The 27,569-nt window shown below is 42.5% G+C and overlaps 2 protein-coding genes and 1 long non-coding RNA gene across 5 annotated transcripts; 1 reads left to right on the top strand and 2 right to left on the bottom strand.

The window, feature by feature from the left end:
- Positions 1-6,496: 6,496 nt before the first annotated feature.
- On the top strand, positions 6,497-8,525 carry LOC144705299 (uncharacterized protein At3g27210-like). The gene is made up of 3 exons (XM_078577904.1): positions 6,497-6,860; positions 7,452-7,532; positions 8,221-8,525. The coding sequence occupies exons 1-3, from the start codon at positions 6,695-6,697 to the stop codon at positions 8,484-8,486; spliced, it is 513 nt and encodes a 170-aa protein (XP_078434030.1). The 5' UTR covers positions 6,497-6,694; the 3' UTR covers positions 8,487-8,525.
- Positions 7,877-14,275, bottom strand: LOC144705298 (O-fucosyltransferase family protein). Of its 2 annotated transcripts, XR_013582011.1 has the most exons (11): positions 14,119-14,275; positions 13,936-14,024; positions 13,669-13,846; positions 12,851-12,932; positions 12,659-12,729; positions 10,840-10,928; positions 10,563-10,686; positions 10,070-10,353; positions 9,860-9,989; positions 8,464-9,062; positions 7,877-8,357 (listed from the first exon to the last, which is right to left on the bottom strand). XR_013582011.1 is itself a non-coding variant. In XM_078577903.1 (10 exons), the coding sequence occupies exons 2-10, from the start codon at positions 13,941-13,943 to the stop codon at positions 8,520-8,522; spliced, it is 1,509 nt and encodes a 502-aa protein (XP_078434029.1). In that variant the 5' UTR covers positions 13,944-14,024; positions 14,119-14,275; the 3' UTR covers positions 8,424-8,519. The 2 variants fall into 2 exon arrangements, 1 of the variants encoding a protein (XP_078434029.1); XM_078577903.1 differs by lacking the exon at positions 7,877-8,357 and having other exon boundaries at positions 8,424-9,062.
- A 7,028-nt stretch (positions 14,276-21,303) lies between these two features.
- LOC144705717 (uncharacterized) lies at positions 21,304-24,319 on the bottom strand. Of its 2 annotated transcripts, XR_013582093.1 has the most exons (6): positions 24,261-24,319; positions 23,336-23,388; positions 23,148-23,246; positions 22,820-22,937; positions 22,486-22,701; positions 21,304-22,363 (listed from the first exon to the last, which is right to left on the bottom strand). It is a non-coding gene; the product is annotated as an uncharacterized LOC144705717 (long non-coding RNA). The 2 variants fall into 2 exon arrangements; XR_013582092.1 differs by having other exon boundaries at positions 22,486-22,937.
- Positions 24,320-27,569: the final 3,250 nt, after the last annotated feature.

The following is a 27,569-nucleotide window of genomic DNA, read 5'->3' as shown; positions in this document are numbered from 1 at the left end:
GCTCTGCTCGCGCCCTCGCCGAGCTGTTCGTCCCGCACCGCCCCGCGCCGCCCCGCGCGCACCCCGCCATCTCCGTTCGACGGTTTTCGTCTGAACCCTCGACGACTGAACTTTACGAACTGCTCCGGCACCTTTCGCTGCACATCGAGCCGCCGTGACCTCTCCGGCGCCCGTCATCCAGCCCGCTCCGACATCAGCCGTCAAAGAACCACCGCATTACGAGCCCATCGTCGAGGTACGCCATACTCTCCGATGCCTGTTTATTTACTCCTTGCAGTGTACTTTCATTTTGACTCCACCGCGCTCGGGCTAGGTAGGTGAGCGTGGTTAAACGAGAGAAAACTACGTCTTTGAGTGTCTTACCGGTGCGGACGAGTATGTCTGTTACGTGCGAGCCCAACGGATTGAGTCCGTTCGGCCGTAGACGCCTTCGTCACTCCGACGAGGTTCGAGAGGTCCCCGTCGCCGACACCCGGCGACTCATGTCCAAGCTTGGAGCTCGACGCCTCCCTCGAGTCAGAGCCTGCACGTACAACATGTAGGGCATTCATCCACGTAGTTATATACCCGTTAGGGTATCGTCAGACGACAACACCGCTGTCTCCCGATACGTTATCACTTATCGTCGCCGAGCCATCATACTCGGTGACGACGGGACGACGTTCTTGACGTATGTCCTGCATCATATTGGTATTAGAGCCCTGCTGTGGACGCCCACAACATGTCTTGCATTGCATCGTTTTCGAAAACCACCTAGGTTACACTAGGAACATGGCCATCGAGACGCGATCGAGCAGGTTGGCGCAACCCGGAGGTTCGACCTCCCCGCGACGCACCATATCGTCGCCCGACGAGAGAGGCCCCCACACGGCCCTCTCGGAACATTGTCCCACGACATTTGTAGGCGGCCCATCACAGCTACCTACGGAGGCCGCCTAGACTGCACTCGCCGATGCGAGTGCCCGCCAACCGACACGTCCTGGCGGGCACACCGGTGCACGTCGTGGACATCGACGGTTCCCTCGGACCTCCCCGAGATCACTAGGTGCCTCGTCACCTAGTGAAAATGAGGATAGGGCGACGACGAGTCATCGCCCACACAGGAAGGCTCCCGTTGACGAGGCTTCACCCAGGGTCATCGCCACGCGCGGCCGAGGAGCAAGACGCGCACGAGGACGACCGCGCCGACAGCACCGACACGGGGAGGACCCGTCCGAGGAGCAAGTGGCGTATCTCCGCACTGTGGCTGACTCACTCGAGCGCGTTGAGCGGTTGCTCATGCGCCCACTACCTCCCGTACCCGACGCCGTACCGGTGCTCGTGGCTCCCGAGCGACGCCGTACCAGTTTATTTACTCCTTGCAGTGTACTTTCGTTTCGACTCCACCGCGCTCGGGCTAGGTAGGTGAGTGTGGTAAAACGAGAGAAAACTATGTCTTTGAGTGTCTTACCGGTGCGGACGAGTACGTCCATTACGTGCGAGCCCAACGGATTGTGTCCGTTCGGCCATAGACGCCTTCGTCACTCCGACGAGGTTCGAGAGGCCCCCGTCGCCAACACCCGGCGACTCCTGTCCAAGCTTAGAGCTCGGTGCCTCCCTCGAATCGGAGCCTGCACGTACAACACGTAGGGCATTCATCCACGTAGTTACATACCCGTTAGGGTATCGTCGGACGACAACACCGCCGTCTCCCGATACGTTATCACTTATCGTCGCAGAGCCATCATACTCGGTGACGACGAGACGACGTTCTTGACGTAGGTCCTGCATCACATTGTATCTTCAACTTAAGGAAAACGATTGCCGGTGCTTTTCGATAAATCAGCATTGCATTCCGAACATCACTTTCGGCATTGTGTAGGTGATATTAAACTCCATATGAAAGTCCATTTTGTATTTTTCAGATTCAGTGATTCTATGAATTTTAATTTGGTGTGCGGTATCATTTTGAACCCCATAATGTAAACCCCCCCGTAAGAATCTACATTGCACATTTCATAGAGGCCTGTGTGCATCGCCTATGCATCGTGTGAATTTTTTAAGAAAGATAAATGGAACGGAAAAAAAATTTCAGATAGGTAGAGCATCCAGTGATTGCAATTTCAGCAATTGATCAATGGGTCTTAGTCTTCAACATCTTCATGTTGTTCCTCATTTTTCTACTCATGTCCTCATTTTTAATTTATCTAGTTTATTTTTGAATTTGGACCGTGTTTATTCTTATTTCGTCTATGTCTCTGTTTTATTTGGTTTCCTCTTATTTTGCTCCTTTATTCAACTTTCTTCTTTCTCTTGCTTCATTCCTTCTCTTCCTCTTCCCCCCCCCCTTTCTCTTTTCATTTTCTTTTGTTCTTATCTTCCCTTTCGCCTCTCATCTTACTCTTTTTTGGCGCCAGTTCTGTAATTTTTTAATTTCCTTCCTTTCTTATCTTTTGTTCTTATCTTTTTCTTCTACTATTTTGTCATATTACTCCTCATTTTTCCTTATCTTTTTAATTTGAAGTTCTGCACATTTTTATTGTCTCTCTTTCAACTCTTGTCTTGTTATGTTTTCATTAGTTCATCTATTTGTCTCCTTATTTCTTTTATTCATCTTCACCTTTGTTCTGCTCTTCTTCTCTTGCTATTTTTGTCTGCAAATCTACTATGTAATATTTTATTCCTTAACTTTCCTGTTATTATTCTTTATTTTTTTCCTTACATGTTGTCTTCTCCATTTCTCCCCCTTTTTTTATTTTTCCTATTCTTCTTCCTCTACGATCCTTCATTTTTCCTTAACTTGTGCACGATATTGAATAATCCTGTTATGTTATTTTTCATGCCATGTTTAAATTGGAAAATATTTTTTTTAAAAGCGATGGTTAGTATTTTTCACTTCATAGGATGGAACAAGGTGTGTCATCCAACATACTAAATTGTAAATAATTATGTCTCGAGCATGCAGAGTTTTGTTACCCATTAATCACATTTGATTTCATTTTTACAATAACATTGTTTCATTGTTTCCTTACGACTTTGATTTGATTTCAGTTTGAACGGAGTACATGTGCGAGATGTGAGACGGCCATCTCAACACCGTCTGATTTAGAGCGAGTTGGATGGATGGCTGCATGAACTCTGCATCAATATTCTGTCTCAGTTTCTGAAAAAACGCTCCCTATTTCTGTTTCACCATTGCTGTGACTGATGAACACCATGTGCTCACTTCTTACTCTGAATTTCTTCTAAATTCTAGTTCGTGTGTGGTATCCTTTTAACTCCAATGGACACCTCGAAGGGTGGTCCTAAGAAATATATGAAATTTTCTATTGCTCATCTCACTGTACGATAGAGATAAGAGTACTTAAGAAGACTGATCAATTATGCACACCATTTGGCATGTTTAAGCAAATAAATTCCATGATGGAATACCCATCATTCTCATTTGTAATAGACTTCTTAAGATACTTTTTCATTAGATTGATATCGTTCGGAATCAATTAATGAACTATCTACATTCATCTGGAATTTACCTAATGAATTTTCAATTCAAAATCCAACTATGTAACAATCAAATGATTCTTTGCGAAAAAATATTTTACACTTTGGTGGGCGTTAAATAATAAAACTTTTACATCTCTAAAAGATTTATTGGGTTCTTCGTGAAATTAATTAAAGGACAAAGGGTATGAGAAAATCAAAATTTAGGCTACTTATCTGGTAAAGTTATCAAATATCGCAATTAACTACTACAATACGATTATAACTTCATGTATGAAAGATATTTTTACTGCTAGTTAATAATGGATTAAATTTCAAATTTCCAAACTTTTCAAATGTAAACAAATAATTTTACTGTCATTTTAACAAATTATTAAATTCAAAATTCGTCCACAATTCGTCCGTCCACCGTCCGACTATTCCGGACGGACAAATTTTTCGTCCAATGGGACAAAATACGTCCCATCCGGTTGTCCGTCGGACGATTTTCATCCAGTAATTCGTCCTCGCCCATGGATGGGATGATTTTTTTGTCCCAGGACGAAAAAATCGTCCCGTCCGCATCCCGGATCTATAGCCCAGGCATTACCTATGCGGTAAATCAAGCCTGTCGACACATGCATGCTCCCTCAGGTGTCCACTGGGCGGCTGTAAAACATCTTCTCAGGTATTTAAAAGGTACGCTTGATTTTGCTCTTGAATTCAAACGTTCTTCGAATACGAATATCATCGTCTTCTCCGATTCTGACTAGGCTGGGGACTCCTCCGACCGACGCTCCCAACAAGTTTATCTCGTATACTTTGGTCCTAATCTTGTCAGCTGGCCATCTAAGAAACAGGCTACTGTCTCCCTTTCAAGTACCGAAGCTGAATACAAATCTGTTGCCCATGCAACAGCTGAACTGATTTGTATCGAATCTTTACTTCATGAAATCGCCTTACATCCTGGCTCCGCTCCCACACTCTGGTGTGACAATCTTGGAGCCACCTATCTTACGAAAAATCCTGTTTTTCACTCGCGTACTAAACACATCGAAATCGCCTTTCATTTTGTTCGAGAATGAGTAGTGTCTGGCTTACTTAAAGTCTCTTTCTTATCTACGCATGATCAACTTGCAGATCTGTTAACCAAAGCACTTTGCAAACAACGCTTCAACTGGATCCGATCAAAACTCAACGTACTTCCGACGTTTGTTTTGCGGGGGAATGTTAAAGCACAGACTCCAGAAGCTTCCGGACTGACACCTCGAGCTCCTCCCTCCAATGCCATCATGATGAAGTCGACAGAATCATCATCACAATCTGTCGACAGAAGTACTTCTTCAAACATATCTGCATCGAGAACACCGCCACCCATACAGATGACAGCTCCTGCTGACGATAATCAACGGCTACTTACTCCTGCTGACGACACAGGCATGGCGTTGCAGAATGCGCCATGTCCGTATTGACTCCCTAGTCATAAACGCTATCCCCCTTACTCTCTCTATAAGTAGAACTCTCGAACTCCTTGTTTGTATGGGATTCTCTTCTTGTCCCTCTTCTTCTTCTTCTATAGTTCTAATACATTGTCTCTTCCTTTTCTCTTGAAATCTTCTACACCTAGCGATTCTCTCGCTTTCAAATCTCTTACAGATAGAGGTGGAAGAGAGAGAAAGAAGCAAATAAACTTTAGTGAGAGAACGATAACAGAGGGGGGAAGAGAGAGAGACCCAAATGGATTCTAGTGAGACAGTGAGAGGATAGAGGTGGAAGAGAGAGAGAAAGAAGCAAATGAACTTTAGTGAGAGAGAGATAACAGAGGGGGAAGAGAGAGAGAGACCCAAATGGATTCTAGTGAGACTTTGAGAGGATAGAGGTGGAAGAGAGAGAGAAAGAAGCAAATGAACCTTAGTGAGAGAGCGATATCAGAGGGGGGAAGAGAGAGAGACCCAAATGGATTCGAGCGAGACATTGTGAGGATAGAGGTTGAAGAGAGTAAGAGAGAGAGAGAAGCAAATGCACTCTAGTGAGAGAGCGATAACAGCGGGGGAAAGAGAGAGAGACGCCCAAATGAATTCTCTTGAGGGAGAGAGAGAGGCCCAAAAGAATTCTCGTGAGGGAGCGAGTGGAGAGGGTGGAAGAGAGAGAGGCCTAAATGTATGCTACTGAGAGAGCGAGGATAAGAGAGAGACCCAAATGAATTCTAGTGAGAGAGCGAGAGGAGAGGGGGGGAAGAGGGAGAGAAACAAATGAATTCCAGTGACTGAGCGAGAGGGGGGGGAAAGAGAGACAGAGGCCCAAATGGATTCTACTGAGAGAGCGAGGATAAGAGAGAGACCCAAATGAATTCTAGTGAGAGAGCGAGAGGAGAGGGGGGGAAGAGGGAGAGAAACAAATGAATTCCAGTGACTGAGCGAGAGGGGGGGGAAAGAGAGACAGAGGCCCAAATGGATTCTACTGAGAGAGCGATAGAGAGGGGGAAGACACAGAGAGAGAGAGTCCCACATGGATTTTAGAGAGAGAGCGATAGAAGAGGGGGAAGACAGAGAGAGAGAGACTCAAATGGATTCCAGTGAGAGAGCGATAGGAGAGAGGGGGCAGACAGAGAGAGAGACCCAAATGGATTCTAGTGAGAGAACGATACTACGATAGGATAGAGGGGGAAGATAGAGAGAGAGACCCAAATGGATTCTACCTAGAGAGATGTAGAGGGGGGAGTGAACGGTTCATTAATGAACAAAAGAACCGTACCGATTCCTGCGTTTTCGTCTGTTCTTCCCAGCGAGACAAAAATCCCTGCGACGATAAACACGAGAAAGAAAATTCAACGCCTTCATCTCCATCTTTATCCTCTCTCCACGACGTTAAACTCCAAAAGTCAACGCTCTTCTCGATAGAACCTCCAAGCAGCCACGTGGCGCGTCTTCTTCATCGAGGAAGATCTAATTTCCACAATTTTGAAAAAAAAAAGTGGTGGGTCTGGGGTAGAGATAAAGAAAGAAGGTCTCACTTTCACACTGTACCTGCGTTTCACTCTCTCTCTCTCTCTGCTGTTGTCCGTTTTATTCCTTTCCGGTTGAGGACAGAAGCTTACACAGCCTTCGTAAAGAACGAGAATCTCTCTTTCTCTTGCTCTTTCTCTCTCTTTAAGAGGGAGAATCGCAATCGCTTGTAAACCAAGAAGAGTATCTCTCTTCCTCTCTCTATCTAACGCTTGTAAACCAAGAAGAAGATGGGCGCTTGCATGTCCGTTCACAAAGATCCAGAGTCGGTGGTGAGGTTCAGGCTTGGCTTGGGGCCCAAGAAATACCCACCAGTTCCTCCCGAAGAGCGCGGCGGAGACGGCGGAAAGACGAAGAACGCCGCGGCGGCGCCGCCGGTCTGGAGCCCCAACTTCGGTGAGTCGCCATCTTGATCGAAATCCGGCTTTTCTTTGATATTTCTTCGATTAAACTCTCAACCTAGGCGAAACTTATTCCAATTTGAGATGGGTTTGTTCCAATTTGATCGTTCTTTGATTAAACTCTGAACCCTGTCGAAATTTGTTCCAATTTTGACATGGGTTTGTTCCAATTTGAGATGGGTTTGTTCCAAATTGATCGTTCTTTGATTAAACTATGAACCTGGTCGAAATTTGTTTCAATTTGAGTTGGGTTTGTTCCAATTTGATCGTTCTTTGATTAAACTCTGAACCCAGTCGAAATTTATTCCAATTTTGACATGGGTTTCTTCCAATTTGAGATGGGTTTGTTCCAATTTGATCGTTCTTTGATTAAACTCTGAACCCAGTCGAAATTAGTTCCAATTTGAGATGGGTTTGTTCCAATTTGAGATGGGTTGTTACTCGGATTGTTGTTTGGGAATTTTGTTTTTTGGTATCATGAGTCTTGAGACTGTCTTTTTTTCCGGGTGGCGTGTGGAAAACGTTCGTGGGTTTGGATTTTGTGAATTAATCGAGGTGGAGTTCATCATGTAAACGTGATTTGCAGGTAGCAGCAAGGATGAGATGTTCTTCGACTCCCATACGTGGTTGGAATCGGATTGCGAAGACTTCTACAGCGTTAATGGAGGTCAGCCCTCGTTTTTTTTTTACCCACCGTCAGAGAAATTAAAATAATCGAACCGCCTTTTTTTAATATTCCGTGGGTTTGATCGATCGTACGCTCCGATCTTGATCGGTTCGTCCTCGAAAGAAACGAAAAGAAATACTGGCAGAAACATTTTCTTTTAAATTTCTTTTTTGCTTAAATATTCTTTAATTCAGACCCGATCAATCGATCAGCCGTGCTGATCTATCATCCAGAGCTGTAGGACGGATGTCATCTGTCATTGTCTGGAGCAAAGAATGGATGACTGAACGAAGTACTTTTAGTTATACATCATCTGTGACGGATGACTGATGACGGAAATGATGAAACAGATGACAAAAACGGACTGATGAAGTTTCAGTGACGGAACAGAGGACGGACTTAATTGTGGCAGCTTGGACTATCCTCAGTCCACATTTCGTCATTGTCACCATTCCATCATCTGTCCAGTTCAGTCTTTCCTCAGAGACGAATGACTGATGACTAATGATGGAAATGACTTCTTACTATCATCAACCATCATCTGTCCACATTCTATTAAGTCATCCTGGAAGTGACGGGACCGATGACTAGTGATGGAAATAACTTTTAGTTGTGTTGTCATCCGTCAGTGACTAAAATCAGAAATGACGGATGATTGATGACTGACGATGGAAATGACTTGTGGCAGATTTTACGCCGTCAAGAGGGAACACGCCCATGGCCACGCCGGGGCGAGGATTGCCGAGGAGCGTCATCGTCGCAAGCGGGGCAGCCGGGCAAGGCGACTCTAACAGCGAGCCATCTCCAAGGAAGAAGCTCGGCGAGCTGTTCCGTGAGAACGGCAACACCGTCAGTGGAGAAGAGAGCAGGAGAGGAGACCAGCCCGAGGAGGAGAAGGAGAAGAAGGGGGGCACGTTGCAGTGCTGCTTACCTGGTCTGAACGTGAGATCATGAAACGCAGGGCGGAAGGTTCCTTTCTTATTTCTCTCAGAAGGCGCCTGGGTTGGTGGCGTTGGGGGGGTGGTGGGAGGGGCAGGCGTGGGGAGGGGAGGTGGCTCGAGCAAGGCAGAAGCACTCAGGCCAGGGGTTGGCATAGAAGGGCTGGGGGGGGACGCGAGGGCGCGGGCCGGCGGCGTGGGCGGCGGCCATGGCGCGTCGGACGCGGGCGTCGAAGTCGAGGGAGCGGCCGGCCTCGCGGTCGATGAAGACCGGGGCGAGGGCCTTGCGGTCTGGTCGGAGGACGGTGCGGAAGCCGTGGTAGAGGCGGTGCCCGACGAGGTTGTTGGCGAAATTGGAGGGGCCGTCGTAGGTGGGGAGGAAGACGTCGGCCAGGAGGCAAACGACGTAGTCCACGGCCGAGCCGAGCCGGCCGTTGGCGCTGTCGTCGGCACCCAGTGCAGTGTGGTTGCCGATCCGTGGGAAGAGCCGCTTGAGCGGGTCCAGGAAGCGAGGGCCCCCGAAGAGGTCCCCTGCAGCTAGGAAGACCCGCGTGCCGTTGTCGAACCCCATCGCCCGCAGGATCAGCCCCACCTGCTCGCCAGCACCGCCCACCTTAAAACCCCTTCAAGCCTTAAACCCAGTGTGATATGATCTATACGGATGGAGAGAGATAATTTGATGGGGAGAGCGAGAGACCCATGAGAATAATAGCATGGCCGAGGGGAGAATTTAGTTTGTTGATAGAAAACAGTTATACGGAAAAAAGAAGAGGAAATTACGATTAATTTGAGAAAAAGAGAAATAAGGTGAGAGAGAGAGAGAGAGAGAGAGATGGGTAGGAAAATAGAGCGAGGGATAAATTGATAAGGAGAGAGAGAGACCCATGAGAATAATGGCAAGAGCAACGGGAGAATTTTGTTTGTTGAGCACTTGAGTGAGAAATTGGGTCTTGATAGGAAACAGTTAAACGGGAAGAAGAAGAGAAAATAACGATTAATTTGAGAAAAAGAGAATAAGGAGAGAGAGAGAGAGAGAGATGAGTAAGAAACAGAACTAGGATGATCCATCATTGTAATGGCTAGACCAAGGGAGAAAAAAGGTCGGCTGCGGGAGAAACCGGCCCATGATAGGAACCAGGAAAAGATAGAACAATGATTAAAGTTAGAAAAAAATAGAGGCTAATGATTATTTTGAGGAAAAGAGAGAGACGAGTAAGAATCAGAACTTGGATGATCCTTGACAGTCATAGATACACTGAGGGAGGAATGTAATTTGTTAAATGAAATCGGCCCTTGATAGGAGATACTGAACGTGAAACTAGTAGAAGCAGATAAAGACAGAATAATTATTAGTTTGAGAAAAAGAGAGATAAGGGGAGAGAGAGAAACCTCTTCCGGAGTCAACGGGCACTTGCCCATAGCCCTCCTAGTGTCGTAGTCGAGCTCCTTTTGCGCGAAATTTTTCTTCCGGTAAGTGGACAGAATCTCCTGTTCTTCTGGGGAGAAAATCTTGAAGCATCTGCCAATTTCCCAACCAGAACTGTTATTTATTTAATTATGAAACAACTTTCATTCTGCATCAAAAGAGCATACACTTACCCAGAGAATGAGATCATATCCATCTCAAAGCGGAGGTGAATTGCCATGAAATGCCCCTCTGCCCGGAGCTTTCTGACTATCTTGTTGCTCAGCTCCGTGATCTCCGGCTTAAATCTCAAGGCGTGGTAGTTCACTCGGCATCTCAACCGTTGAAGCTCGGGATCGTCGAGATCCTCAGCAAGTCGATGCGAAAAAGGGGTAAGATAAATGGATCCGTGTTCCTTCATTTTCTCCACTGCCTCTGTCGCATACCAGATAGGAAAAGCATCTCTTGGCGGTCGCATCTGAAATTACATAAACTAAAGTTACTACGCACCTAAGTAACTTAAGAGACGTATCTTGATTCAGGTTTCCATCAGGACAGGGTTTGAGGAGGAGTTTATCAGAGGAGGCAGGGATCGACCAGGTAAGAATTGCCCTGAGTGGGATGAAATACTCCTAATGCAACGTGGGATCGTATCACTAACGTCGTATGTTTTCAGCAATTGCTAACCTGGAAGGGCCTCATCTTCTTGACTTTTCCATTAGATTCGATTTCAGGGAGTTTCTTCACAATTTTCACATCATTCCTCAGAGATTTAATGAAGCGATCAACGTCGTAAATTCCTGAAAAGCCACTGAGTTTACAAAGGCATGACGCTCCGTATTAGATGTTAAAAATGAAAAAAACCCATCTCTTGCTCTCTTGAAATGAGTAGATTATGTAATAATCTGAAGTCAGCTAAAGGAACAACAAGAAGATGAACGTTAAGAATGTAACGAGCGAATACCTGTCGTCGTTCCAGAATGAGTTGGTATCTAATTCAGGTAACACCAGAGTGGCGTTCATGATTCTTGCAGCGACAACAGCATTACAAATCTATTAGGAAGAAAAAACTATGCATTTGCTTAGGGAGAAATACAGAAAAACAGAAGAGAAATATGCACGAATCATTTTGAATTCAACATCTCGACCGGGGGAACTGAGAGATTCATAATAGTCAACGCAGATGGAACGGTGAACGAGGATGACGAAATATGCAGTGCACCCTTAAGTCAGAATCAAAAAAGAGATTGGGTGTTACAAGATATATCGTCAAACAGAGAGAAAGAGTTTAATTGGGCATGAAGAAAGAAGGAAAATGTTATCAATCTTGGGACACTCCAGCCTTCTCATTTGGTACGTTGTGCTAGAAGGGAAATTCTGTTGAAAAGGGATTTCTGAAAGTGATCGCGTGTAGAAAGTGACAGAGTTGTGAGAAGCTTTTCATTGGGTATCAACTTTCTTTGCCCACTAGAAAAGCAAAAATTACCCTTGATAATTTGGATTAATTGATATTAAAAAGGCACAAGAAAACACAGAGAGGTCATATATAAAACAGCCAATTCAGACAAAACAGTGATGCACTTTTCAAGAGAGACATATTCTTGTGGTAATAGCATGTTCTCGTTCAAATATTTGAAGAAACAAAAAGATTACGAACGAATATTTGAAGGTGTTTGCTAAGAATGATAAAAAATAACGAATGATAATAGGCATTCTCTCTCAATTCGAAAGAAGAAAAAATGGGAAAAAAACTTTGATGAAGCTAGGACTTCATATTTCTGATACGATGCCAGGATGTTATTATACCATATGCGGGACTGGTTCAGTGTCAGGGACTTTGTTAGAACGCTGGTCGATCTAACAATATCGAAAGGTAATTTTCAATAAAATTCCACAATGTATATTTAACAATCTTGTAGCTCCAGTAGGAAAAATCAATATGTGATCACAAGTCTTGAGAGGGGTAAGAAATCAAAGAACAACAGAGAAAGGAAGTAGAGTTGTTCCTAGTGATAGGAGGGAAGGCGGCCGGCCGGATCTGACGACGACCACAGCTCTGAGGAGAATCTCCGGTTAGAGGCTCCAGCAACTGCTTTCTTGATACCTGGACAATCTTTCCCCTCCTTATCTATAGCTGTCTTTAACTCCACCTTGTGATGCACATTTCCCGCCTTAATTCAAATTCTCCCACGCGTGGATTTATAAACTTTTCTCTTCTTCGACTGGTAGGTTCTAAGGAGATGTTTATCAGCCCAAAGAGGGCCCAACCAACAACATTGAAAAGGTATAAATAGGGGGCATAGGATTTCATCAAGCGTCAAGAAACCAGTGAGCTTCCTTCCCCCTTGTTTTCCTTGTGCCTTCTTTCCTGTTACTGCACTAAATCCTTCCTCTTTTATTCAGCCTCCGCAGCCCCCTATCTCTGTTGTGGACAACGAACTCAGGAGCATCAATGGAAAAATTCCAACTTTCCTTCCATTATCTTTTGCGCTCGATCTCTTCTTGAACTCTTATCCATTGATCTTTCATCAGTTTCATCGCAAATTTCAATCACATTTTGGTGGCCAGGACTGATACGTCTGGAGATTGTATCAATTTCTTGGAAAATTAAAACGTTTTATTCCTAAATTTGAACAGAATTCGAGGGATTTCTACTGGACAGGTAATGTTATAGGGGGGCATTCATGCGGGACTGAAAACAAACAACTTTACTACTAAGAAACAAGTGACATGGTAAACAAAAGCCATCAGAGCAATAGATAGTTCTTCAGAGTTAAATATACCCCATTTCTTTGCTGAATTAAGCCCCCATTGCACCGAACTCGCAGATATCCGTTTGTTTCTTCTGGTGGAGCTGCATGGAGGACAAGTTTAAAAACGACTTTTAATATTAATTATTAAATTTCATTCAAAAAGTAATGGTTAATGAAGCATGGACAAATGAAAAAATTAAAGGAAATCCAAGATCCACATACAGGGCCAGAATGATCTCGGGGCGGATGAAGGTATCCAGCCTTCGGAAGGTGCAGCTTGCCACAGCTTTTCCACATCCAAGTCCTAAGACGAATGATTAAAAGAAAAGTAATTAAGCAAATGAAACAAGGATAAGCAAGAGCACTGACATTACGCATGGGACAACAGTAAAAATGGATAACAAACGCGCTGTACGTCATTAATGCCAGTTAAAATCAAGCATGAAGGGTGATAGGTTTCATAATTGTGATTATCAGTCGTTTTCTTAATAGACAAACGACCAAAACAGCTTTAGGTTCCCAAAATCGGGGGATTTCATCATTGACTAATGGAATGGAAGATTTAGTTTCCGAAACTAAGAGGTGAACAGTAAGCAAAAAAAAAAATCAGTGACAAATCAGTTAATTAAACTGAACTTTGTAAAACAGCTTTTTGAAAAGAACCCTCAGATAGATTCCCACACAAGACATGATGGATACAATTAGATTTTTTTTAAAGAAAAATAAGGAAGATCGCATTGATGGATGCAAATAATAACGAAAGATTAGAACGTAACGAAGCAGTTTATCCCTCTTAAGGGCAATAACATGGGGATGCCTTCGGAAAGACATCGGGTAATGTAATTCTGGGTATGAACAACGTACTCCCTATCAAGACAAATCTTTGAATTATTTTGAATTCATGACAGTAAACGCAGGAACAAAGAGTGGGAAATAATGAATTATGTCAGCGAGTAATCGGCCTAATCATCGTAGATCTCAATTCGAAGTTTTCAGCTCGTATTACGAGCTCGCAGGAAGCGGGAAAAAATTTGACTAACCTCAACATAGCTAGATGTGCGGTAAACAATTACTGTGGAGAAGATGCACATAATACAGACAATTGCAACGATAGCAACAACCGATAACCGTCCCGTCACGCCCTTCGGCCCGCCTCCCAGCTGCCTTGCCGGCAGTTGCAACCTTTGATTGTGCCTTCTAGCCCAGGCATCGCTCTGCCTGCAAATCCACAAATAGAAAACGAATTAACGACAATGCCCAAACCATAGATTCAAATAGGTTTACCTCGTCGAAAGCAAGGCCAATACCTCTTCATTTGGAATTCTGATTAATCTCTTCGCGTAGAAAAATCCATAGAGAAGCTATTGATCCACCTCGCAAACAATCCGCGGAGAATCTGGCATCGGCAGAAAAAATATTTCATGAAAGCGGAGTTGAGATAGATCAAGAACCGTACTAGAACCGGATTCAGTGGTGATAATATTGTTTACCCAGGTGGGAGTGATACGGAGCAATTTGGGATCGGATCTGATGAACTTGAGCTTCCAGCTCGCAGCTCGCTCAATTTCACGGTCGTCGATTTCTCTTCGCCTAACTCTCCAAAGGAATCTTATAACTAATCAGAGTATATAAGGATGATAAATATTTAAATTCATATCTGATGAATAAAGCCAGGACTGTAGAGTAATATTTCTTCATAGCATTTTCTTGAAATTTTCAAGCGATATTATACTGGAACGATGAGGTTCATATTCTGAAAATCATCCTCCTTGATTAGCTGTACTAAACTGTACCTTTATGAGCATAATTATATTTAAGGCGGATTAATGACCGTAATTTGATGTACTGTGGTGAAGTTAGCCCAGATTAATAATTAGTTTATTATATCTAAGATAATATTCAGTGTAAAATAATGTTGGTGTATGATTCAACTTTAAATCCTCAACTTTAGCAGAATTATATTTGAGGCGGATTAATGACTGTAATTTGATGTACTGTGGTGAAGTTAATCGAGATTAATAATTGGTTTATCATATCTACATAATATTCAGTGTAAAGTAATGTTGGTGTAAGATTCAACTTTAAGTCCTCAACTTGTATGTCCATATTCATTCATTACTTGTAAAGTTTTTGCTGTTGATCTTATGAAATAACCCATGGTGTACCCGAATGATAGAGAAAATTTTGTAGATATGATAAAACAATTATTCTGCATCAAGATGCATTAAAATGCCGTTTTTTTCAATTATATTTCTCTTTGCATAAGATGTCAAATAATAAATGATTCAATTCCAAATTTGTACAAGCTCATTTTAAAATGGAATCTAGTGATGAATTCAGAAGACGTTGGAAAAATATAGTTTCATGCTTGATCCCATTATTTTGAGACGAAGATGTAATTTAATACGTGGAAATTTAGTTTCGCATATGAGATATTTATTTTATTCATGCGTATAATATTAATATTGTTTATTTATTGATCTATCACTTTATGAAATGCTCGACGTCTGAGTATAAATTCTTAATTTCAATATATATTTTATAACTGATTAATTTATAGTTTTTAAAAATCATTTACATATATTTTTTAATTTCCTTATTAGTATATACGTCATATAGCGGTGATATCAAGTCCGATCTGATCTACTTCTGCTAAACTGTTTGTCCATTTATATTTTATCGAACCGTTTATAACTATTCTGACAGTTTTACATTTTCTGTGCGAAATTTAAAGGTTGCAATTGTTCTGTATCAGTTGCTTTCAGGTGGTTGATATCTTAAATAAACCATGTATGTTGTTATTTTCTACTTATATGCGTCGCATTTTTTCAATGTTGACTTGTTCTTGCTAAACTATGCTTTCCATCATTGCATCTTTCCATTCAGCCAAAACTAAAAAGATCAACTTGCACTTTTTCTACATTCTGAAAAATATTAATTTTTCTTTATCACCTTGTTAATTTTCGCCACAAATATACGACTGCATCTGGATCATCATGCCTTCTTCGGTTAGTGCTAGTTCATGCAACATATGTTATTCGACTCCAATGTAAAATTTTTTTCGCTCCACTGCTTACGTCACGTGTCTACTTGTAAGTGTTAAAGATGATTGGATTTTGTACATAATTTTTTTAGTTTGCAACCACTAACAATATAAACATATCATGATGATTTTCATGTCAAAATATCAGTAAGATTTTATGGGATTAGAATGTGCAATTTATGTAAACACCCGAGAGTAAACTAAAATGAATTTGGTGAGATCAGAAAACATAGATAAACACAAATCTCATGCCTAATAGTCAGGCTTCTGGAGATTCTTGGAGCTTGAGTGAGTCGATGACAAGAACAAAGATAGAGGAAAAAGAGAAGACAAGAGAAGGGGAGAGAGGAGAGAAGCAAGACACCGAGATAGGTGGTTGTAAGATCATCATATTAATCCATAAAGCATGATGATATTTATAATAGTTTGTATTTATATTAATCCATTTAACATTAGTTTGTATTTATAATAGCATATAACAGTATAATATTAGAAGGTTTGCTGTTTTAATCATAGTCATTGTAACCTGTTATTACGGCTATATATGAAGGAATCTTGACCATTGGATACAATGGCTATATGTTTCCTACCTACAATTTGATCCTATCTATGTTTGAGCATAGATTATATCTTGACCGCTAATTATCTTAATGAGTACAGGGAACATGTCAGTTTATTACTAGCTAATCTTGTAAAGTCCCCATCAATCTGGCTACAGACAATGCTGACAACTCGGGAAGTTGGCTGACTCTGTGGGTGAGTTGGCTGACTCTTCAATAAGTATACCATATTCCACTCGATTTGTCATAATTCGGACCACAGCACGTGCAGGAAGTCATGGAAACTAGAAGTACATTAGAGAAGGTTAAAGCAAGGACCAAAAATGATAACCATCCTTGCATGAAGAAGCTAAAGGAACATCAGTTTTTTCACAAATATATTTATTATGAATATTTAGTAACTCTCTTTATCATTAAAATACCAAGAAATAAATTTATAAAAAATAAAAACCTGACTTAGAAAACATAAATTCGACCTCTCCCATGTTTATCACGTTGTATTCAAGTGTCCAAAATAACTGCCAATTCAATGTTATAGAGAGACCAATCACGAGGACCACATGGTTAATGGATACTATGTGGCCGTCAAACCAATCACACCATTATGTTTATTTAAGTTCATTGAATAAAATATTGTGCAAGGCTAATTGCTACTGTAAAGGCCGTGTCTTGTCAAGGACGTCCTCCCGATGTAAATTATTTTGAATAATACTAGGGGCCTACTGATGGAGGACCATCCCCAAGTTAGCGTCGATGACTAGCCCGTGGAACCTCGCAGGCAACCCCGCCGTGAAGCCCGAGCCGACGAGAAAGACTCGTCTTTCAAGTATACGGCTTGACGATCTTCGCTTGTTGTTTCTTTTCTTTCTTCTTTTCCTTTTCGTAATTCTGCACGTTTTCCCGTCGTCATGTCTCTGGGCCTCGTGTTCGGCCCGTCTCTGTTTCAGAAGAACCCAGTACTTTGTGGCTTAGTTGTGGGGTTTTCTTCCCCTAACCAAGCCCCAAACCCCTAGGGTTATCCACTCTCCTTGCCCTATAAAATGAGAAAGGATGCCCTAAGAGAGAGAAGAAGTTTTCTTAATGAGAATGTTTTTGTTTGAAAAAAGGGGTTATATCATGGTGTGGCCCGAACTTTTTCGAAAATTTGAGTTACAGCCCTTACTTTTTTTTTGCCGCGACACAGCCTGAAGTCCCATTTGGTCCGCAGCCTGTGACGTGGAGTCTACGTGGCTGCCAGGTGGAGTTCCGGCGGAGTCCACCTAGGCAGAATCCACGTGGCAGCCGCGTGGATTTTACGTCACTGCGCGATTTGAAGAAAGAAAGATTTTAGCCCGCCCAATGTGAGTCACCCGGGAGAGAGCTGAGAAAGGCGACGAAGGAGAAGGAGATGGTGGAGAAGGAGGAAGAAAGGGCGCGAGGGAGAAGGGGCTTCTTCTTGGCTACGGGAATCGTTGCGAGCTTCTTCCTGGCTACGGGAGTTCCACGAGGTAGGGTTTACTGCTTTTTTAGCTATGTGTAACTTTCTCTATCTCTCTCTAGATTTCATGGTTTACTGCTTTTTTAGCTACGTGTGGGTTGCTTTCTCTCTCTCTCTAGATGGACATACATTACTGCTTCTCAAAATACCGATGATCTTCTATCTTTATCTTGAAGCCCATATTTTATTGCTCTCTCTTCGATTCATGTAACTTTTTGTGTCTCCTCTAGATTTCATGGTTTACGCATTCTTTAGCTACATGTGGGTTTCTTTCTCTCTCTCCAGATGGACATGCATTACTGCTTCTCAAAATACCGATGATCTTCTCTCTTTCTCTTGAAGCCCATATGTAACTTTCTCTGTCAATTTTAAGATCTTGTTCAATGACTTTTGAAAGTTCTTATCTCTGTCCCTCTCTTAAATAAAGATTACCCAGGGCTGCTATTAATTTTAGCATTCTGTTCAATAACATTTGGAAAGCTGTGCAGTCTCTCTCCCTTTAATGAAGACTACCTTGGGCTGTTTGGTTGTCTCTATGTAAAACTTTCAAACTCCATTCTTGCAGCTTTCTCTCATTTTTCACATCTTGTTTAATGACAGTTGAAAATTTTACGATCTCTTTCTCTCTTAAAGGAAGATTTCCTTGAGCTGCTCTTTTGATTAACAAGACATTGGGAAATTGCAGTCTCTCTCTTAAATGAAGATTCGCAGGCTGTTGTTTTTGTCTCCGTGTAAAACTTGCAGACTACATTCGTTTAAATTTCTCTATCAGTTTTGACATCTTGTTCAATGACATTTGGATAATTTTAGTCTCTCTCTCTCTTCATTGAAGATTATTTATGACTGTTACTTTTGCCTTCATGTAGAACTTTCACACTCCACTCATGTAACTTTCTCTATCAGTTTAAACATCTCATACAATGGCATTTCAAAATTTCAGTTCCTCTCTGCCATAAATGATGTTTACGGTGAGCTGCGTTTTTTGACTCGGTGTAAAAGTTAACTTTCTCTCTCTTCTTTTCATCTTACCATGTTTATTTTTTAAATTTGTATCGTTCTCTCTCTTGCATTCGTATAAGTTATCTCTCACGCATTTCCTTTCTCTCGCTTGGTATAAATGTTTTGAGTTCACTCGTGCAATTCTCTCTTATTATGTGTATCATTATTCTCTCTCTCTCTCTTTATATCTCTTGGATGAATAAGATTATTTTCATGACAAAGATGTTGGTGTTTCTCTATTGATCACGGAGGATATGATGTTTCTTTCTCATACTTATTGGTGAGAACAAGAAGTGTGATCCCTATTTAATTTATTTTGAATTTTTTTTGCTTTCTGTTATGAAAAATATGAAGAGTTGTCCTCTTCTCATCATAGTCATCTATTTTTTGCTCTTTTAGGCGTTCTTCTCTTCTTCGACAGTGGACGCTTGGATTCAAGTAATGTAAGATTTTATTATCTCTATTTGTCCTGCACGTCTTATAATTTTAATTTTTAATTATTTCCAATGTTATTTGAGATATATTTGCACATCGCAATACTAACCCTCTTCGCGTTGATGATTCAAATAATTTTTAAAATTGGTAATGTACTTTTTTTGGCGTTGAACTCTCTACAGAGTTATAAATATGTATGTGGGTTGTATAATCTTTTTATAAAACCTGCATGACGAAAATTTATGGTGTTAATGCATGTTCTATTACTATTTACCATCCGTCACTTAACAGGGCCGATGATGAGTGCAAGGTGTTCGGTTTTGAGTATAATAGCGATGATGACTCAGAATATGATATCTGTAAGGAAGTTGAGGAAAGTGACGTGTATTTAAGTGCACCAGACGAATATTCCAGTGAGCAATGGAATGACGAATTGGTAGATCATAGCGAGTATGACGATTCAGAGGATGATATGTTAACCCCCGATGGTACCGATGACGATGATGAAAATCGAAGGTACAGATTCAGGGGCAGTACGTATGATCCGAGATGCCCCAATGAGAGTTTTATATTTCAAGTGGGCATGAAGTTTGAATCAGCGTCGCAATTTAGGGCAGCTGTGAAGGACCACGCTATTTGGAACGGATTCAACATCACTTTTCCGAGGTCCGGTGACCGGAAAGTGGAGGTCGTCTGCAAGGGAAACTGTCCGTGGAGGATATATGCTAGTTTGGATGCTAGGAGAGAGGCGTTTGTTGTGAAAATGCTTAATGATACTCATATGTGCAGCAGGACGCCGAGGAATAGCCAAGCTGATTATCACTGGGTTGCGAAACACTTCTTGGAGAAAATTCGAATGAATTTGGATATGAAGGTGACAAATATGATGCGGGAAATAAATGATCTGTTCGGAATCACTGTTTCAAAACAAACATGCTATAGAGCCAGAGCCGAGGTGCGCACGAAGCTTCTAGGAACATTGGACGACCATTACCACATGCTTCCCGCATATGTTGCCGAGTTAAAGAGGGTAAATAGGCGTGGTACTTTTGAGCTGGTTCTCGATAGAGCGACCCCAGATTCCTTGGTTAGGTTTAAGAGGCTCTACATATGTTTCGATTCGATAGCAAGAGGGTTCCTTGAAGGCTGTAGACGAGTCATTGGAATGGACAGATGTTTTTTGAAGACCGAACTGAAAGGCCAACTATTGAGTGTTGTCGGCAAGGACGGGAATAATCAAATGTTCCCCATCGCCCGGGCGGTAGTTGAAGGTGAAAATCAATCTTCGTGGACGTGGTTTATTCAGCTACTGATGAATGATCTAGGAATGGTGGACGGAAATGGCTGGACGATTATTAGCGATCAGCAGAAGGTACTTAATTTATTTCTTTGGACTCTTATCGCTTACTGTTAGACACGTGTAGTACATTAATAGATGCGTACCGTCTAACATTGTGCAGGGACTGGAGAACGCAGTGTCCTCCTTATTTCCCAATGCGGAGCATAGGAATTGTGCTCGACATATCTACGCGAATTGGAAGAAGAAAGGACATTCCACGGCATTTTTGAAGAACTTATTCTGGAAAGCTGCGAAGGCCACCACATACGAAGATTTCCAACGGCTGATGAGGGAGATGAGCAGTGTGAACCCACAAGCCGCGCAAGACTTCAAAGATATAGGTATAAAGAAGTTTTGCAGGGCGTACATTAATGAGGACAGAAGGTGTGAGGTGATCGATAACAACATTTGCGAGTGCTTCACAACTACATCATGCAGGCCAGGTCTAAGCCAATCATCGACATGCTGGAGGAAGTCAGAGGTGCAATAATGCAGAGGGTAGCAAAAAAAAGGGAGTTATTTTCAAATAGAACTGATACGTTATGCCCTCGGATAAGGGAGGTGGTCGAAGAGAACAAGAAGAAGTCCAGGAGATGCACTCTTAGGCATGCAGAGAAGTATCAATTCAAGGTCACAGACTTGGGAAGCAGGTTTGTGGTCGATGTACTTCACAGAACATGTAGTTGCAGATATTGTGAGTTAAGGGGCATTCCATGCGCCCATGCTATATGTTGCATTCATTGGGTCAAGGAGGACCTCGTCATTTTTGTCAGTGAATGGTTCAAGAGAGACGTATACCAACTAGCTTACACTTATGGTATCCCGCCAATGAATGGCAAAAATCTATGGAGTGAAGTTGATGGGAGCTATGTATTCCCTCCTCTTGTGAGGAGACAACCTGGAAGGCCCAAGCTGAAGAGGAGGATTGACGTCGCTGAGAAAGAACCCACAGTACATAGATTGTCGAGGAGAGGCCTGCACATGACGTGCTCCCTCTGCCACCAAGTTGGGCATAATCGGAAGACATGTACCCAACCAAAAATGGAAGCTGGAGGCCAGGTACAGTTTCAATTTTATGTCTAACTTTGTTTACATGTGTCATCGTTTTTTTTCGAATGTTAACCAATTAACTTGTTTCACTAATCATGCAGGGATCTCAAGAAGCTACATATCTGCCAATTGTCGAAGACCATCGACGGTGAAGTTGCAATTCGGCTATGAAACACAACGTGCTCAAGCTTATTAATCGCTCGCCCTAAACAAACATTTGTAGAACAGGATTCAGTTCTCGGTTGATGATACAAACTTTGTTATCCAATTCCACAGAATTCTCGTTCATGTTCGCCGTTCTGAATCGCCGTTGATTAATCCATGCATTTCGGTACTTATTCGTCCTTCCTGTTCGCCCTTCTTCTTCGTCGTGGCCCATGTTTTCACAGTAAAACAATAGGTTCTTACGAACTAAATCGGCCAGTGTCATGCCTACTTATAGTACGTATTCTCCAATAAACCAAGAAATTGTCTTCCAATAAAACATATTTCATTATGTTCCTCGCGACCTCAAAATTGAGTCACAGAACAGAATATAATTCACAAGTCTGCGAAAATGATACGTCCTCATTCACAATTCGATACAAGTGATCCATCATGCTTGCGAGATGTCGGCAAAATTGATATGGCCTCATTGAACGCCCGGGGCACATCAAAGGGGGCGGGAAGGGTCGAGCCAAGCAGTCCACCTCCGGGCCACCTCCGGGCCACCTCCGGTCCGTGCTGGGTCAACCTCCAAGCATGGTCGAGCTGCATGCTCCCCGTCATTAGCTCTCTGATAAGCTGATAAGCTGCATGCTCCCCGTCATTTCAATGCCTCCTTCACCGTCCCCTGCTCTCACCCAGCAAGAACATATTTTAAATTCAAATTGCCAATCAAGAATAATGTTTAACTTTATTGAAATGCTGTTTATTAATAATAAACGCATGGTGCAATATAGTTGTTCGTCTCACCTGGCACAGAATGCAGCCCGGCTGTGGGGAACTCAGTCTCCTACGTCTAGGAAAGGCAGGAGAAGTTATTCTGAGGTGTTTCTCCTTTTTTGATTGATTCTGCTTTCTTCTGGAGGGCTTGGCGTTCCTCAAGGTAATTTCTAGCAACAACATCTTCAAAGGTGCTCGACAAACCATGGGAGATTTATGATCTTTCTTTTGCCTATATTGCTGCAACTGAATAGAAATGAGGATAAAAAATGAGAAAAATAGCATGAAATATCCGTAAAGAGCAAGAAACTGATGCTTGGGACAATGAAAAAGCAACATGAAAGGGAATTGGGGCAAGAAAAACCTTCTTCCGTCCGGCGGCTAATAGATTCGTCGTGTTCTTCTTTCTTTCCATTAGATCTTGCAGCATGGGCCAAGAGGGAACCGGGGGGTCAACGATTCAATCCTCACAAGAATCTGCTCTGCAAAGAGACCCACCAATTAAAGAAGCAAGAAATTGAATCCTGAAGCAGCCTAAATCCATGACGACCGCAAGAGAAAAGGCACAGATCTACCAAGAGAAAGTGAAAAAAGTGATGCTTCTGTCCAAATCTTCTCGCACAAAAAAAGTGAAAGGTTTAATCACGTGCATTATCCAGCTAAACAGAAAAGAAGACGCTTGCTTTGTTTACCTGCAGAATTTGATTTGCTTCCTCCGACGACTTCTTCAGACCACGCCGCATCCTGGCTTCCATGTCCTGAAGCTCTTGATTTAGAGATCCACATTCTACCTGAAATAGCCAATGGAGTTCATTGGAGGTTCAAACCCACATGAAAGGTGCTACATCAAAAAATGAAGAGAAAAAAAAGGGCATCCAACCTCAAGAAGAGCAACTTTGTGTTCCAAATCCATTGCCTTTGATATGCTTTCATCTACAGACCTCTGAAAATTGATCAGTCAGTAGTAGGATTGGCAGGCCAAAAGGACAAATTCAGAGACAAATGAGAAAGCTCTAACCCAATTAAAAATAACCTCTTCAATCAACTCATAAAGACACACAACTGGCTTATTTTATCATAAGGTACACAGGAACTGATAGCGACCACGATACAGGTCTTTAGTGAAGAAGGAAGTACTTGAAGAAAAGGAAGCCCTACATATGGATAGATAGAGACTGAGACGAGTTAAACACAGGTACAATGGCAGTGCAGGTCCGTATCAACGCCTGAATACTTCCTAGGAAGCTTCATGTATTGACTAGGCCCATGCATATGGAGCCTCTCCCATATTGGCCAGCCCTCTACACAATCTCTCATGCTTATTCTTCCCCCTCCCCCCCTTCTTCTAGCTGAATCAGACCCAATGAATGCATCACGTGCATGTTCTTCATTGAGGGGCTACATGTATTTATTGAGTATTAGCCTACGGACAAAAGACATAAATAACATGGAGGGGCCGGGATCATATCAGAAATCTTTCTGTATTGTTTTAATTTAAGTAAATTTATTATAATTGATCATATATGCATAACCTGGCTGTAAAGCACCACAATAATCACAGATATTATAATGCATATTTATATTAGGCATTCTCTAAACTTGTAATATCAATTATTATTGTAACTTAACTGCTGACGAGTTACAATGGGCACACTAGAGAAACATTGAGACGTGGAAGAATTTTGAATGCATGAGAGCAAAATGGTCAGAATGACCCAAAGAGAATTCACATTATACAAGAGCGGTGGCCACTTCATCATCACATACACCTAGATACCTTCAAATGGAATATCAGAACGACGTACCTGCATTCTTACAAGTGCATTTGAGGCCTCCACAGCTCTGTGTTCCAATTCAACTTCTCTTTCTATGGCTGCCTTCAAAAATAAAATGTGTAAAATTAAACCAAGAAACAGAAACAAAGAAGTGAACAGAAGACATTCTCATTGATGCTGCTTAGACCATCTTGGTGGCATTATGCGCTATCCTCTCTTCTTCTGCTCTGCGCTCAGCTGCAGCGAGCTCTTCACGAAGCGCCTGGCGAATAAAATAAGATTGTCAGAGAAGAAAGAGAAGACGAGAAATATGACGAACAGAAGAGTCAAAGAATATTTTGCAGTTCAAAAAATATCGATAGTCTCAAGTATAGTTTAAAAAATAATAGAGGCAGTGAACTACCTGTATCACCCTTGTCTCACTAAGTTCACGGCCTCTCATCAAAGCATCCATATTTGTCTGGTTCAAAATGGGAAGTTCTGCAAATGAGATCTTTTCCAATCATTACATGAATTATTAGAAGAACGCACTAAAATGAACGATAATTGTTTCAATCAGTTGAGCCAAAGCCAAAGAACAGTCCTACAAAGGGAGACACTAGTGTAATCTAAGAGTGGAGTTAGTTTAATATCAAGGAGCACTCTATCAAGTGAGTCCATATGTTGCATCCGAGGTTCATATTAAATATGGGGAAAAGTTCATTCAAAAGTGCTCCACAAAACCCTGTGGAGGCAGTTGACAGAAAAAGTATAGATGTCTCTTGGATGGTGGAGCCGTCTTAAAATGTAATTCATAAGCTACAAAGGAAAAAGAGTAAATACAGGAAACCTGTAAGGACACAAGTTTTCCTTCTGCTGTTGATGCTTGTTTCTTGAAAGCGTCTATAGAACCAACAAGCTTCTCGATTTCTACATTTTTAGCGGTCAAAGCCTCACCCAAACCAGACTCCACTTTCCTCATTTCCATTTGGGCCAATAATAAATCTTGTTCTAGCTGTTTGATGGAAGCTTCATATGAACTACTGCGTCCTCGCTGATAAACAGCAGATAAAAAGTAAAAAGAAGTTATTTGAAGAATCTACATTTGCGCAAGTATGGAAGCAAATCTGTCGTTGAAGAATCTACCTCTCTCATGAGGAGTTCTTCCAATTGAGCGTTCTCAGCCTTGTACTCCTGAAGCCGAGATGATAGCCCAGCACAAACCTGTTTCCAAGCATTAGTTAGGACATCAAGGTGAGAAGACTGACATTGTGACGTTAAATGAATAAAATAAATGGAAATAACTATGGTCAGAACGTAAAAACGAAGGGCTGGCTCCTAAAATAAGGTGCGAAAATTTGGGGAAGAGGATAGGAAAATAATATGCTGAAGATAAAAGAAAGAACTGAGCTGAGACTAAAGATATTTTTTCAGCAATGTTCCCTGCCGGGTGGCATTGGCATTATATTATGCATAGAAGATATCAAAAGTAGAGGACTCACACTCAACCAACAAATGAAATTTTTTGGATTTAGTCTAGAAATGTACAAGGGAAAACAAGAAACAAGTCAATAAAAGGTTAAGAGTACACAGCCAACTCACCCTTGCTAGTCTTGCTTCTTTTGATTGACCAGTAGAGACTGCACCTTTTACCAGAAACTGTGCCTGACAACAAGAAAAATCATTGTTTAGCAGCAAAAGGCTCAAATTCATCAAAGTCAATACGTTGGATAAAATGTTTCTTATTCTGTGCTAAACAATGTTAGAAAACTATGCTAGTGATTCTTGTGAATCAAAGCCAATTTTCCAAAGTATTTGGCTTTGAATCTAGAATCGAATAACAGCATTTTAAATACAATTTAAAGTTCATTTTAGAATCATCCATGAATTCATTTAATCATTCAAATTCCAATGCCAACAAACGGAAAGAGATAAACGAACCTCGTCAAGTTGTTCAAGCAATTTCTCAGGCATTCTGTCACTTTTATGGTCATGTATCTTATTGGTGCCTGAAGTATCCACCGGCTCAAACGCATGATCATTATCCTTCCCTTTCCAGACGCTTTCTTTTTTCCCCTGATCCACCTCCAAGTTATCTTGGCCAACATTTGAGTTATCTTGGTCATAGATCTCCTTATCTTGTTGGGGAGCATTGCCCTCTTTGGGATCAGATTCGTCAAATGATGTCCTTGTCATTTCTGAAATTTCTCTAGGTTCTTCGCTGCTACTAACAAAATTATCAACAGATGATGCCACTTTGACATCATTATCGGAAGTCAGTGTTCTTCCCAAAGCAAAAAAGAATCGGCGAGGAAGAAGAATTGAAGATCAAATTTCAATAAACCCTAGAACAGCAAGCGCAAATGAACGAATGGGTATGGAAGAGCATGAATTTAGCTCGCCCATCTCCTCTTTATCCCAGGGCACCTCCGTGGCCCGAGAGCAGGCGTTGATGACGGTGTTGTAGGTGAGGACCGTCAACGCGACAGAGTAGGGCGGCCGCTTCAGCCGATCGAGGAGGGCGAGGGCGAGGGCGTGCTGGCAACGATTCTGGCGCCAACGACGTTGATCAGCGCGGAAGCCCCTTCTCCCTCGCGCCCTTTCTTCCTCCTTCTCCACCGTCTCCTTCTCCTTCGTCGCCTTTCTCAGCTCTCTCCCGGGTGACTCACATTGGGCGGGCTAAAATCTTTATTTCTTCAAATCGTGCAGTGACGTGGAATCCACGCGGCTGCCACGTGGATTCCGCCTAGGTGGACTCCGCCGGAACTCCACCTGGCAGCCACGTAGACTCCACGTCACAGGCTGCGGACCAAATGGGACTTCGGGATGTGTCGCGGCAAAAAAAAAAGTAAGGGCTGTAACTCGAATTTTCGAAAAAGTTCAGGCCACACCGTGATATAACCCCTTGAAAAAATGCCGTGAGCTCTCGTTTGCAGGATCGTAGAGGATCGACACCCCTTCCCGCCGTTCTGGACGGAAGAAGACCACCCAGAGTACGCTGACACCGATCGTGGGAGAGAGGAGCCCTGCGCCACCGCCCGAGCTGAAGAAGGGGGCACCTTCCCAATCTCTGCTAGCAGAACGTGAAGGAGAGGAGCCCCTTCGCCCCACCGCCCGGAGCAGAAGACAGGGCGCCAGGAACCCTTCGCCCACCGACGAGAAGGAGGGAGCCCCTCTTCCACCATCGAGAGAAGAAAGATGGGGGGGGGGCCCTGGGCTTACAGTCTGCCATTCGATAAGTATTGGAGCCTCTTCCGCCGTTCCGAACACAGAGAAAACGCCTGGAGACTGCTGCTCGCCGATCGTCTGAAGAGGAGTCTGCGGCCGCCGTCCTGAGCAAGAAGAAGAGGAACTCAGTCC

This window comes from Wolffia australiana, chromosome 7, assembly GCF_029677425.1.
Source record: "Wolffia australiana isolate 7733 chromosome 7, ASM2967742v1".
NCBI lineage: Eukaryota > Viridiplantae > Streptophyta > Magnoliopsida > Alismatales > Araceae > Wolffia > Wolffia australiana.
The sequence above is the reverse complement of the archived record's forward strand: the minus strand, read 5'-3'. Positions and strand labels throughout refer to the sequence as shown.